The following is a 14,322-nucleotide window of genomic DNA, read 5'->3' as shown; positions in this document are numbered from 1 at the left end:
CTCAGTGTCCAGGAGAAAAGTACTCAGTGCATGTCTTCATGCATCCCAGATCCAGGAAGGCCATTCAGGATGGGGGTAAGGGAAGGTTTTGAGCCAAAAAAGAGAAATGAAAACAAAAAGGTCCCGCCCTGTCAGCATTAACTGGAGTATAAGAAATGAAGTTTGGGCGGACAGACAGACAGACTCCTGGTGTCGGCTGACAGTCAAAATGTCCAGAGGGCCTGTCATCCTCTGGCTGCTGAGGGAGCTGTGGTGGCTTTATCTGAGTAAGTGTCTGACCTGCCATGGAGGAGGGGGGCTCCGTACCCTGAGATGGGGTTCCTTGACTGGTGGGCTTCAGGCAGCAGAAGCCCACCTCATTCCCTCCCCTATCCCCCACCCAGGGTTTCTTATTTGGGTGGTCTCTCCTCCTGCTGTCGTACAAAGTTTTATGCTGAGACCACTTTGGGGGTTTCAGGGTGGGGTCATTTGTGTTCATATCAGAAATGGCAATTTAAGAAGAAACACCGAAATAAGGGGTCAGATGAAATGGGGAAAAGAAATGTCCTCTGCAGATGTTATCAGTGCCGTCAGATGGAGGGCAATTTGCTCTGGAAAGGGCTCTTCTTGTAATTCTCCTTTTTCTCTTTATTGTCAGTTTTAGTTTGCCTGTTGGATTACTTTGCCGGGGAGGAGGTTTCAAGGAGCGGTTTCTTCTGGCACATTGTTTGCAGGTTTTGGACGATGCAGAGGTCCGCCCTGGGCGGAGACCTGTGTATCCTGGTGGCAGAGGGCAAATGCTCGTGCCGAGCCCGAGTCCTGTCAGTTGGCTGACAGTTGGCACTGGGAACACGTTGAATAAGCCCTGGCGTTCCCCGTGTGAAATGAGGGACCTGGATCAGACCAGTGTTCACCATCTGTGATTCTAGAACCAGACAGTATCTAATGTCTTTTGTAGTTTTAAAAGTTTGGTAGTTGAAGGACAGCAGAAGTGTTTCCTTTACCTGTCCAGCATGTGCACTGCAGTTCTCTCTGCCTCTCTTCTGCAAGCCCATGGCCCCTCAGGTCTCCTCCAAAGGTGGGCTTTTCCTGAGCGCTCAGGACTGATTCAGGAATTTTTTTTTAAGATATATTTTTATTGATTTTTTTACAGAGAGGAAGGGAGAGGGATAGAGAGTTAGAAACATCGATGAGATAGAAACACCGATCAGCTGCCTCCTGCACACCTCTTACTGGGGATGTGCCCACAACCAAGGTACATGCCCTTGACGGGAATCGAACCTGGGACCTTTCAGTCCACAGGCCGATGCTTTATCCACTGAGCCAAACCAGTTAGGGCTGATTCAGGAATTTCTGCTATGAGTTCCTGTCCTCCCTGGAGTTCCGCTGTACCTCCCGCCCCCTCCCCTTCCCTTCCCCCATCCCACATCAGAGAACAGGTCACTGAGCTGCTTATCTCTCCAGATACACTGTGGCCATTAATGGAATAAAAGCAGCCCCTGTCTGCCTTTCTTCTTCTTCTTCTTCTTCTTCTTCTTCTTCTTCTTCTTCTTCTTCTTCTTCTTCTTCTTCTTCTTCTTCTTCTTTTAATCAATGTTTTCAATGGTCTTTATCTTGTTTTGGGAACTTGAGGTGTTCTGGGAACTTGATTTTGTTATGCTGAAAGTTGCTGGGGTCTAAGTCCACATAGCCAGCTACTGGCTGGTTGCTGAGCTGTTGGTTGAGCTAGGGTGGGTTTCTTTAACCCTGTTTAAAGGAGATAGTAGCTGGTGAACTTTCTCCTTTTTTCATTTGGGTCTTTTCTAAAATGACCAAATTAGAAGAGAATGACTGTTCAGAATCACTGAGAATCCATCAAAGCTGCACATGCCCTTCAAAGATGCTGAATCAGAAACTCCAGGCTGCAGATGGTGAAACTGAGACCTGGATCAGGGAAGGACCTTTCTTGAGGTCACCAGGTCACCAGCTGGAGGAGACACCACTGGCACCAGAACCCAGGTTGTCCCCACACCATCCTGGGTAGCTTCTGAAAAACGGAATTGATTTGACACCAACAATTCCTCTGCTACAGGATACTTTTGTAACTGGAAAAAAACCCAGGGTTTTTTGGTCCTATTTCTAAATTCTCCTGTGTTTGGTTACTTCATTAATTCCATGTAGCATTGATATTTCATCTCATGCGAACCTTAGAAAGGCTTTCTGAGGGAAGTCATTATCCCCTTTATTTTACGATGACAATGAGGTTAGGCTTACTGTGGCTTTCCTCCAAGAACACAAAGGCCCATGAGGTTTACAATGTACGCCTAATGGGTGTTTTTCTGCCACAGCAAAATGCCTAATTGCCTGCTTCCTTTTTTTCAAAACCATCAATTTTGAACAGATGAGTAATACAGAAACACCCTTGGTGAAAAAAAAAATAAAGCTATAAATCTCTTTTGAGGACCACCCCCAGGCCCCATCCCTTTCCAATCGTCATGGAGAGGACCAACACAATGAGTTGGGGGTATATCCCACCAGACACTTTTCTATGCATTTAGCTTCATCTATCTATACCCCCACCCCCACATGCACATACACAGTGTGAACTGTTTATTTATTTTATTAATGGTTTTTACACTGTATGTGTTATATTAAAATTTTCCCTTTTCATACTTTCGTAAGACCGAGTTTTCATGCCAACTGGCATAAGTCTATCTAATTCTAATAACCTTCTACACATGATTCCATGGAATGAATGTGCCAGTTTTGCCAGGCACATAGACACGTTCATTCCATTCACATGTATGTGAAGGTGGCAATAAACATTTGCTATTAGGTTTTCTTGTGCATGTGTGTTTTTCTAGGGTAAATAAAACACAAACTTGCTAAGGTTTAGAATGCACATGTGCATGTTGAGTATTAATAGAAACTGCCAAATTGGCCCACACTATGGCTATACCAATTCTTACCCTATTTCTGTGTAGTTGACTCCGGTAAGCTATCTTTTCCTAAATCCCTGTTGGCTAAAAATTGCTTTTATCAGCACTCTAAATTTTGGCCAAATAGGTGAAATTTACTAGCTACTCATATCGCCTCATCTATGAATTGCCTGTTATGTCCTTTTTTAGTTTTTCTGTTGGGTCCTAAGAAGTAGGATGCTTCCTGTGACGCTGTAATACTTGGGAGAGTAAACTGATGACTCGCCAGTAGAAATAATTCTTGCATATATTTTAAAATTAATTCTCCCAATATAAATAGGAACAAGCCTATGTTTCAGAAGTTATTTGTTTTAGGCGCACGTGTTCTGTGTTGCTGTGTGTTATGACCCAGGGTGATGACAATGAATTGCTTACCTTTTTTCCTGGGTTGATGGTGGGCAGAGTGGACTTCTACAGCATTTATGGTCTGTGAAACGTTTTCACTGCAGCAAAGCGAAGGGGCTGTGAGTGCAGGGAAGGCTCTGGCTGCTCTGTATTTGGAATGACCTTCATCATGGGCGTCCACTGTGGAAAGCCCAGGTAGCACGCCCTTTGGCTTCCTCTCTGGGCGCCCTTTAGGGTTGATGCTCACCTCCCCCTAGAGAGGGATATCTAGACGTTCCTGACACCAGGTCAGGGCCTGTGGGCCATGTCTTATACAACTTAGCCAAATGGGTCAACACAGCTAGTGCATGGGGCCTCATGGGCCTAGGGGAGTCCTGGAGGAAAACAGGAAGCAGAAACCTGGTGCCTGGGATGTAGTCTGATGGTCTGGAGCTTCAGCTGCCTCGCTCTCACTTCAGTAGGTTTTCTGTTGTTTAGAACAAGTACTGGTGCTCAATTAAATCAGTGGTCTGGCAGCAGTGAGAATATTTCCCAGATTATCAGAAATGGATGTGTTAACGTAAAAAACCATTGAAACCTGTAAAGAATTTTTGTGAGTTTATTTGAGCCAAACTGTCAACATATGCCAGGAAGCAGAACCTCAACGAATTGAGATAGTGCTCTGGAGAATGGCAGGGTTACATCTGTATTTATACATGAAATACATTGGTGACAGATACAGTAAAGGTTGACCTTATCAGTGAAGATATTGGCTTAGGACGTAACTGCCCACCATAACTGCTTTTAGTTAAGGTTTAATTTCAGACCATCCTTTGTGGTTCCTTTAGGTCTCCGAGTCTGCAAAACTGCCATGCAGGCCTTTCCTGAGCTTGTCAGGTCAGCATGTGGCCCCTTTCGTCCACAGATGTGATCTTCAAAGAGCTTGTCCTGTGGTCCTCACACACTGGGGGAGTGGCCAATGATATCAAAAGAGTTTGATGATGTCCATTTCCAGGGGCTTTGGCCTCAGAGATTCTGACTCAGGGACGGTCAATAAAATATCTGTTTTTAACAATCTCCCTGGGTCATGCTGATGAGCAGCCAAAGTTGGGAAAAGTGGACACTTCATCTTAGAACTAGAGTGGGGTACAAGTAGGTTTACAATTGTTCACATGGAAAATAATACAATAATTAATAAATAATAATACAAGAATAAATTCTGTGTTTCACGTACTCACAACTGTAAACCTATTTATACATCACACAGTAGTGATACCAACCATATTACCCTCTGGCATTTTTGTATGCCACAGTTCCCATTCTAATTCCTGTGGTCTGCTTCACTCAGTTCTAACATTTAAAAAACCCTCAAACTCCACCTACCTTCATATTGTCTAACAACAAATAAATGGTCCAGAGCAATTCCTTTTCATTTCCTGTGCTGAAAAGAGAGAGCAATGGTATATAGTCTGGTAGCCCATATTCCTATCTTAGCCCTCTCAATGTTGGAGGACAGAAGGAGACCCATTTGAGATATTCAAGTCAAGAGAACATAATCACTGTTCATTGGGCTCCAGTGGGCAAAGTGCTATGTTTAGACCTGTTTTTCTGAGTTAGGGGAATTGAGTTAAAGGGTCAGGATTTTTCAGTGGAGAGTCTATTGGTTTATCTTACGGTACTCAAGGTCAGAGTGGAAGGGAGGGGGAGGAGAGAGAGAGAAACATCAGCAAAAAGTCTTGCTGTGGAAATGAGCTTTAGACACTCAGGTGGGTCAGCTGTCTCCACTTGGGGGATGGAAGGATGTAGAGTTAGGAGCTCAGCTCTGGTGAAGCACACATCAGAATTTAGACTAAAGAAACACATATTCTACGACCCTGTGCATCTTCCTGGAAGCACCTGTTTGCGCAACCACGATCATGTCTGAGATACGTCAGTACCACACGACCTGGTTTTCTCATCCCTCCTCACAGCGCCAGCTGCAGCGCAGACTGTCGTGACCGGATACGTGGGCCAGACGGTGACTTTGCCCTGCACGTATGCATCGTGGTCTCAGGGCAGCCACAGCATGTGCTGGGGCAAAGGCTCGTGTCCCAAATCCAAATGCAACGAGGAACTTCTCCACACCGATGATAGGAGGGTCGTCTCCCGGAAGTCGTCAAAATACCAGCTTTGGGGGAATATCCGGAGAGGCGACGTCTCTTTGACCATCTCCAACACCAACGAAGGTGACAGCGCTGTGTACTGCTGCCGCATAGAGGTGCCCGGCTGGTTCAATGATGTCAAGAAGAACATTGTCCTGAGGCTAACGAGAGGTGAGCACAGGAAGGGGCTGGTGCCTGTGGAAGGAGAGATTTGGTGGCTAATGGGTGATGGATTCAGTGGGGGCAGGGAGAGAAGCGTTAGCTCCTTAAGCCAGGAGTGGACGGGTTACATCTCGGAAGTGTTGCTCCGACTAAGAGCCACGATGTGCGGCAGATGCCCAGGGGGTCCAAGAGGGCCACAGGAATGATTGGAGGGTGGCGGGTTGGGAAGGAAACTTTAGGGTCAATCTGAAGAAGGCAGCTGCTTTTTACCTTTGGGATTGTTGCCCACTGGTTACAGATCTCTCAATTTTTATGTGAGATGTACTGATTTTTGCATGTTGGCAAAGATTTCAACATTTAGAAAAATACATACTGTGAAGCTAAATAAAGTGTGTCTGTGGTCAGCTTCAGCCCATCAGCCAGTAGGTTGTAGCTTCTGGCAGCAAAAAAGGGCATGTGATAAGGGGACTCTCAGGGCCATTTTAAGGCATGTTTTTCCTTCTGTTACTATCTTGCTTTTGGTGAAATTTGGAATAAGGTGGAACTCCTAAAGCTTTGAGCTGCAAGGGAGGCAAACAATTGATGTGGTTCTCTCACATTGATGTTTCTCTCTCTCTCCTCCTTGCCCCTCCCTTCCACTCTCTAAAAATGAATGGAAAAAATATCCTCCAGTGAGGATTAATAAAAACAAACAAACAAAAGATTTGAGCTGCATGGAGGGCAGTCTATGGCTAAATGATGCTAACAATAACGACCTTTTCTGCTTGTCTGGAATGGAGCCTTGTAAAGTAAGCCCTGTGTTCAGCTTTCATCAATGATGGAGGAATCTGGGGCTCCATTCCTAAGTGGAAGGGCATCTTCGAAGGCAGGGTCTGGATATTAATATGCGTAACCAGCTCCTTAGGTGACTCTAATGTACTTTATTTTATTGCTTTTTAAAATTTATTGAATTTATTAGGGTGACATTGGTTAATAAATTATATAGGATTCAAGTATACAATTGTATAATTCATCATCTGTATATGTAATCCCCATACTGGTGTCTGTCTCTCAGTTTTTTCATTTTGTTTGTTTGCTTAGTCCTGTCACCTTTTTCACTCAGTCCTCCAACCCCCTGACAGCTGTCAGCTTGTTCTCTGTATCTATGAGTCTGTTTCTATTTTGTTTGTTAGTTTATTCTAATACACTTTAAAATTTGAGAACAACTAATGTGGATGCTTCTAATTGGAGAATTTTCGTATACATTAGCATATTTTTTCTCTCAAAATAACTATTCTGATTTATTGAATTAAATGATGCCAATCCAAGTCTACTCTTTTCAATGTTGGTATAACCAACTATTATTTTATAAAATACTTGTTTGACCTCCAAACTCTGTGGGGTCATTTCTATGTTCTCTTGAAACTAGTGATGTCTTTCACTAGTCCATTAGAGTTCATGGAAATTTGGCATATTTGGTAAGGTGGTATCTGGAGAATAATTGTGGCTAATGAACCCAAATTCAAACGTTTAGGGGGTGAGTGGTGCTGGCACGAACCAATCTTTAATATCCAAAAGAGACTGCACCTCACCATACTTTGGACTCAGTGTTTTTAGACTTTTATTTTATTGTGAAAAGAACACCTAATGTGAGCTAACTATAGGCACAATGTTGTGCAGATCTCCAGAGTTTATTCATTTTGCTTGACTGAAATTTTATATCTATGATCACTTTTAATCAATCATTCATTTAATCAATCATTTACTCATGGATATTTGTGGAACACCTACTATGTGCTTGACACCATAATAGGTATTAGATTTGTACCAGAGAACCAGATTTTCCCTCATGGAGCTTACCAGCTAGTTGGAGAAGAAGACATTAAATAATAATCATCAAATAATGTACAATTATGAAATGCAATAAATGCTATGAAATAAAGTATGAGAGTATAAAAAAATTGTTATTACATAACACAGGTGACCTCTCTGCAGAAGTGTCCATCCAGCTGAGAAAGAAGGCTAAAGAGAGAGACTAGGAAGCAGCAGGTATAAAGTTCTTCCAGCTAGAAGGCCACTAATATGTTCAAAGAACTGAAGGAAGGCCAATGGGCTGGGGAAAGATGGAGAGTGAAGTAGAGACATGAGATTGGAAGGAAAGACAGGGCCAGATCCCATGGAGCCTTGCAGCCAAGATTGCGGGCTAGGCTTTTTAGCTTACAGGCAAGGAGGACCCAGTAAAAAGTTTTAAGCGGGGGACTGACATAATTAGATTTATCATTTTAAAAGATTACTCAAACCAATGTGTGGAAAACAAATTGGAAAGTCCAAGACTAGTGGTAAGAAACCCAATTTTTATGGACATTACAATGGTCCAAGACAGTGGACTAGGTGAAGGCAGTAGAAACAGAGGGAAACGGAAGGGTCCCAGATATATTTGTATTGTTTCCTTTTTCCTCCATCTCCACTTGGTATCAAAGATATTTTCTGTTGGTTACAGCCCCAACAACCACCCGGCGCCCAACCACCCGGCGCCCAACTACCCGGCGCCCAACCACCACCACCACCACCACCACCACCACTGCTATGCCAACAACCACAACTGTGCTTCCAACAACAGTCATGACTACACCTGACCTCACAACGAGAACACCAGTTCAGACAAGAACCACCACTGCCCTCACAACAATGACAACCACGTGCCCATGGACAACACCAAGCTCCCTTCCTGAGGCAACCACCATTCTTCTGACCACTGTGCCTTCCACCGAAGGGTCCACCCTCACTGCAGGTACCTGACACAATTGATCATTCTTTCCCTTCTGCTGATCAGATGTATATGAGTCCCTTGGAATGGGGTTCCTCTACTGAATGAGCAGTGTGTGTGAGTGTGTGTGTGTGTGTGTGTGTGTGTGTGGAGTGGTGGTATGTGTTAGTTTTCCAGGACTATCATAACAAATACCTCAGACTGATGGCTTAAACAATAGAAGTTTATTTTTTTTATATTCTGGAGGCTAGACGTCTGAGATCAAGGTGTCAGCAAGGTTGATTTTTTCTGAGGCCTCTCTCCTTGGCTTACTGATGGTCATCTTCTTACTATGTCATCCCATGGTCTTTCCTTTGTGTGTGTCTATGTCCTAATCCAGGGGTGGGCAAACTTTTTGACTCGAGGGCCACAGTGGGTTCTTAAACTGGACCGGAGAGCCGGAACAAAAGCATGGATGGAGTGTTCTTCCTGGTTCTTGGGTCAATGCTCAACCACTGACCTACACTTGCCGGGCCTAATCTCCTCTTTTTTTTTTTTTAAATATATTTTATTGATTTTTTACAGAGAGGAAGAGAGAGAGATAGAGAGTTAGAAACATCGATGAGAGAGGAACATCGATCAGCTGCCTCCTGCACATCTCCTACTGGGGATGTGCCCGCAAGCCAGGTACATGCCCTTGACCGGAATCGAACCTGGGACCTTTCAGTCCGCAAGCCGACGCTCTATCCACTGAGCCAAACCGGTTTCGGCTAATCTCCTCTTTTTATAAGGATACTAGTCATATTGGATTATGGCCCATCCTAATGACCTCATTTTACTTTAATCAGCTATTTAAAGGCTCTATCTCCAAATATAGTCATATTCTGAACTATGGGGGTAGGGCTTCCACATATAAATTTGGGGGGTGGAACACAATTCAGCCCATAACAGTGTGTGTGTGTGTGTGTGTGTGTGTGTGTGTGTGTGTGTGTGTGTAGTCACTAAATTATTCCTTTTCTTTGTTTTATGGTTTCCTCCCCCAGCCCCTCTTTCTTCCTGTGTTTGTGAAAAGTCAACTTTTTTTGGTTCTTCAGTTGCCCTCCAGGAATCTTTGAGATGTTTATTGAAGAACCAGGAATGTAACCTCAGGTCAGGCTCCAGTTCCATTTGCCAGGGGTTAAGTCTCTGCCTGGGCATTAGAGATTGGTTTAAGAAAGACTTCAAAACAATTTTTGATAGTGAACTGGTTATCTTCTGTCTTTTTTTTTCTTTCTCCTGAATCCTTAATGATCATGCATCTTGAACCTCTCATTGGGTTACTAGTAGGGCCTTATCAAAGTTCCCACCACATTTCCTCCTCTGATTCTGAAAATACAATTATTAAAAAGCAATCATGAGATATCTTGAAGGCTTTCTTAGGCATTTTAGCTGCCAAAATAAGGTCTGGATCATCTAAATAGCTTAACAATATTCAATTGGCTGATTTTATTATACTCTGAATAGTCACCTAAAGTCCACGAACTCTAAACCAATTAATTTTTGTAGGTATTTTTATTCCATTTACCTTTAAAATAATCATCTTAAAATACATTTGTAATTTTTTTCTCCTAGATTCTTGCAATCCTTGAAGAAAATTTGATGTAGAAAAGCACAAAGACTACCATAAAAAAGAGCCCCAGATCTCACACTCAGCACACTTACTTATTTTTTTGCTGCCTTTCATCAAACTTTTTTCTATTCCAGAATCAAAAACCTCCCTTCTCCCTGAGGTAACTTCTGAAGACAGTTCTTTATTCACACCCAAAGGTATGTGCACCCTTGCTCATGTTTGTGTCCTTATCTCTTAGATTGAGGGGAAGGAAACAGTGAATAGAACATCCTTGAATCAGATGAGTAGAGATGACTTTTGGACCTTGTGTTCCATGAGGTCCACCTGGGACAAACAGATGGAAAGGCTGCATTTGTGCTCATTCATTCTAGTGGACAAGGGGTAAAAGAGAACGGAAGAGGAAAGCGGGTGTAGAGGGAGGAAAGGGAAGAGAGAAGGAGATGTATTGATTGACTGATTGATTTTGATTTATTTGTGAGTTCTTTGAGGCAGCACATCTTTAGAAATTAGCCTTTCTACTTTAGGCTAGGGGGTGCTTAGTGGTCTCACTCTGATTCCAAGCACACCAGTCTTCTTTGTTGAAACTCCCAAGGGGTGGACTCACTTGACTGGTATTTTTTTTTTTTTTTTTTTTTTTTTTTATGGTGGAGGTAGACTCTCTCTCTTTTTTTAAATCATTAAAAAAATTTTCAATTACAGTAGACATAAATTATTATAGTAGTTTTAGGTATACACCCCAGTGATTAGTTAGACATTACTAGCTTACTAAGTGACCATCCTGATAAATCTTGTACCCATCTGACATGATACATAGTTATTCGAGTATTATTGACTATATTTCCTATGCTGTACTTTACATCCCCATAACTATTCTGTAACAACTAATTTGTACTTCTTAATCCCTTTACCTTTTTCACCTATCACCACAAGCCCCCTCCCATTTGGCAACTGTCAAAATGTTTTCGGTATCTATGAGTCTGTTCTGCTCGTTCATTTATTTTGTGTTTTAGATTCAATTGTTGATAGATAATGTATTTATTGCAATTTTATTGTTCATAATTGTGTCTTCTTCTCCTTCTCCTCCTTCTCCTTCTCCTTCTCCTCCTCCTCCTCCACCTCCTCCTTTTCCTTTTCCTCCTCCTCCAAGACAATCCTTTAACATTTCATACAATACTGGTTTGGTGGTGATGAACTCTTAACTTTTTCTTATCTGGGGAACTCTTATCTGTCCTCTGATTCTAAATGATAGCTTTGTTGGGCAGAGTGATTTTGGTTGTAGGGCCTTGCTTTTCATCATTTTGAGTATTTCTTGCCAATCTCTTCTGGCCTGCAAACCTGCTGTTGAGAAATCAGCTGGCAATCTTATGGAAACTTCCTTGTAGGCAACTAATTTTTCTCTTGCTATTTTTAAGATTCTTTCTTTGTCTTTAACTCTTTGCATTTTAATTATGATATGTCTTGGTGTTCTTTTGGGTTCATCTGTGCTTCCTAAACTTGTATGTCTATTTCTTCACCAAGTTAGGAAAGTTTTCTGTCATTACTTTTTCAAATAGATTTTCAATTTCTTGCTCTCTCTCCTCCTTTTGGCACCTTCTTGATGCAAATGTTGGTATGTTTAAAATTGTCTCAGAGGCTCCTTACATTATTCATTCTCTCTCTCTCTCTCTCTCTCTCTCTCTCTCTCTCTCTCATTCTTTTTGCTGTTCTGATTGTTTTTTGTTTCCTTATCTTCCAAATCTCTGATTTGGTCCTTGGCTTCATCTACTGTACTATTAATTCCTTGTAATGTATTATTCATTTCTGTTAATGTATCCTTCATTTCTGACCTGTTCTTTTTAATGTTTCCTATCTCTTTGTTGAAGTTCTCACTAAGTTCATCTACTCTTCCCCTAAGTTCATTGAGCATCCTTATGACCAGTGTTTTGAATTCTGCATCTAGTAGATTATCTCCATTTTGTTTAGTTCTTTTTCTGGAGTTTTCTTCTGTTCTATCATTTTGGACGCATTTCTTTGTCTCCTCATTTTTGCAGCTTTCCTGTTTGTTTTTATGTATTAAGTAGAGCTGCTACGTCTCCCAGGCTTGGTAGATTGGCCTAATATCTAGGTGTTCTGTAGGTTCTAGTGACACAGCCTCCCATCACCCAAGCTGAGCACTCAAGGTATGCCCTCACCCTCATGTGGGCTGTGTAAACCCCCCTCTTGTAGTTGAACCTTGATTGCTGTTGACATGTCAGTTGGAAGAATTTACCATGCCCCCCCACCCCCCAGCCTATTAGTTGTAGGGATTGGCTGCGACCACCAACTACTGTGGAGGATCAGCTGTGCCAGGACCCACCCCACACCTCAGCACGTATCTCAGCAGGACTCTGGTGTCCATTGACTCTGCCCCTTGAGTGTGACACTTGTGGAGGAGGTTGGGTGGTGGTGCTTCATGGTCTGAAGCTTCTACTGGGTATGCTATCTCTGGAGCTTCCTGGGAGGTTCAGGCACAGGTCAACTGCTGCCTCTGTTCTGCCTGGGACTACAAAGCAATCTACAAATGGCTGGCGCTTGTGCTGACTTAGAGGTACCCAGGTGAGGCCAAGCTGTGAACCAAGGCTGGCTGCTGCTAGTGCTGGGTCTGGGCCAATTAGAAAGAGGTCTGGGGCTCGCTGAGACCAAATGCTGCTGTTTGAGAGATTTTAGGAAAATCTGAAGCATGAGCCAAAATAAGCCATGGAAACAGCTTGAGTGGTGTGGGATCTCAAGCTGGGTAAGGTGGGATCTCAGGGAATCACGAGGGTCAGGCAAACAGTGTGAGCCAGGTTGATGGAGGCTCAGATATGGTACCCATCTGCAAGGTCTGTGAGGGGAGGGCTCATCAAAAGAACAATGGTTTCTGCCAGCACTTCTGTATTTCTGTCTGAAAGAAAGTTGCCCCCCACCCAGCTCTCATCCTGATGCTGAACAATTTGGTTCTTTCCCATATGTCTCTGGTGCCTTTCAAGCTCCTGCTGCAGTACTGAGGCTCAGAGTGAGTGAATCTGAGTAAGTCCATGGGTGGGCCCTTCAAAGGAATGTCTTGGGGCTCCAACAGCCCTCCATCTCCCCTAGCCTCAATCCTTGCTGGTTTTTACAGCCAAAAGATATGGGGACTTCTCTTCCCAGCACTGGAACCTGAGGTGGGGAAGGTGGGAGTGGTGTGGCGCTGGGACCCCTTGCTCCTCAGGGGGGATCTCCACAGCTGAGATAGCCCTCCTGATTTTTATCCGCCAGCTTGTTCCACATCTCCACCCCTCTGGACAGTCTCAATGTGGCTTCTGCTTTAATTTCCTAGTTGTAGGACTTCCATTTTCCAACCAGACTTCAGGTGGTTCCAAATGATGGTTGTTCTGTAGTTTAGTTGTAATTTTGATGTGGTTTTGGGAGGAGGTGAGTACTGCATTTTCCTACGCTGCCTTCTTGACTGGAAGTAAAAATTCTTTTATGCACTTGTCCTTTCATCCATCAAGCCTTCTCTAGGTATTTACTAGAGTACAGGGGCAGAGAATACCTTACAAATAAGATATGGTTCACATCCTTGAGGGTGCTAGAAAGGATTGCCTAGGTTTGACTCCAGTTCTACAACTTTTTGGTAAGGGTCTCTGGGCTTGGTTTATTCCCAGGTGTGTTGTGGAGCTGTGTAACTTCATGCATTTAAAGGACTTAGATTAGTGCCTAGCACTTTAGTAAAGCATTCAAATTGTAGCTGTTACCTTAACAGGACTTATACCCAAGCAGAGGAAAACAGACATGTGTGGGGTAAACAAACCAATGCTTGTGATAGTACAATATGGGAGGCAGGAAGGTAGCGTGGTTCCTGCACACACTCTGGTGTTATCCTGCCTGGGCTCCAAACCTGCCTCTGACCTGCTGTGTGACTTTGGGAAAATTATTTAATCTCTTTGGATCTTGGTTTCCTCGTTGGTAAAATGGGAATAATAATAATAATAACACCTTTTCTACATCCATATGTCTTTTTTTCTGAGAATTAAATGAGAACTTTATGCAGATCACTTAGAACAGTGTCTGTCATGTTCTATATGCTCAGTAAGCCTTAGTTCTTTTTTTTTTTTTTTACGACAGAGGTCAGTTTAGGGGACAGAGGGACATCCCAAATAGAAAGACAAGCATTTCCCTAAGTTCACTTTCTCTTTTAAAATCTTGGGTTCTCTAGTCAACACCCCAGGCAACACTCATTTCACTAGCGCAGTGATGGAGAACCTTTTGAGCTCGGCGTGTCAGCATTTTGAAAAACCCTAACTTAACTCTGGTGCTGTGTCACATATAGAAATTTTTGATATTTGCAACTGTTGTAATGTACCCTGCGAATCACAGAAGGACGCCTCAAGAAGTTGAATTAAAGAGTCACATTTATTGCAATCTGGGACTATGAGGGGCCATTCC

At 43.0% G+C, this 14,322-nt stretch overlaps 1 protein-coding gene across 1 annotated transcript in view; it reads left to right on the top strand.

The window, feature by feature from the left end:
• Positions 1–193: 193 nt before the first annotated feature.
• Positions 194–14,322, top strand: part of LOC102770103 (T-cell immunoglobulin and mucin domain-containing protein 4) — a 35,234-nt gene continuing 21,105 nt past the window's right edge. The window contains exons 1-4 of the mRNA XM_015565662.1: positions 194–266; positions 5,231–5,572; positions 8,043–8,333; positions 10,032–10,094. Of these exons, the coding sequence (XP_015421148.1) occupies positions 209–266; positions 5,231–5,572; positions 8,043–8,333; positions 10,032–10,094 (754 nt within the window). The 5' untranslated portion in view covers positions 194–208. The remainder of the gene's footprint in view (positions 267–5,230; positions 5,573–8,042; positions 8,334–10,031; positions 10,095–14,322) is intronic.

This window comes from Myotis davidii, unplaced genomic scaffold (assembly GCF_000327345.1).
Source record: "Myotis davidii unplaced genomic scaffold, ASM32734v1 scaffold18, whole genome shotgun sequence".
Taxonomy (NCBI): Eukaryota; Metazoa; Chordata; class Mammalia; order Chiroptera; family Vespertilionidae; genus Myotis; species Myotis davidii.
Note: the sequence above shows the minus strand (reverse complement) of the source record. Positions and strands in the feature narration are given on the sequence as shown.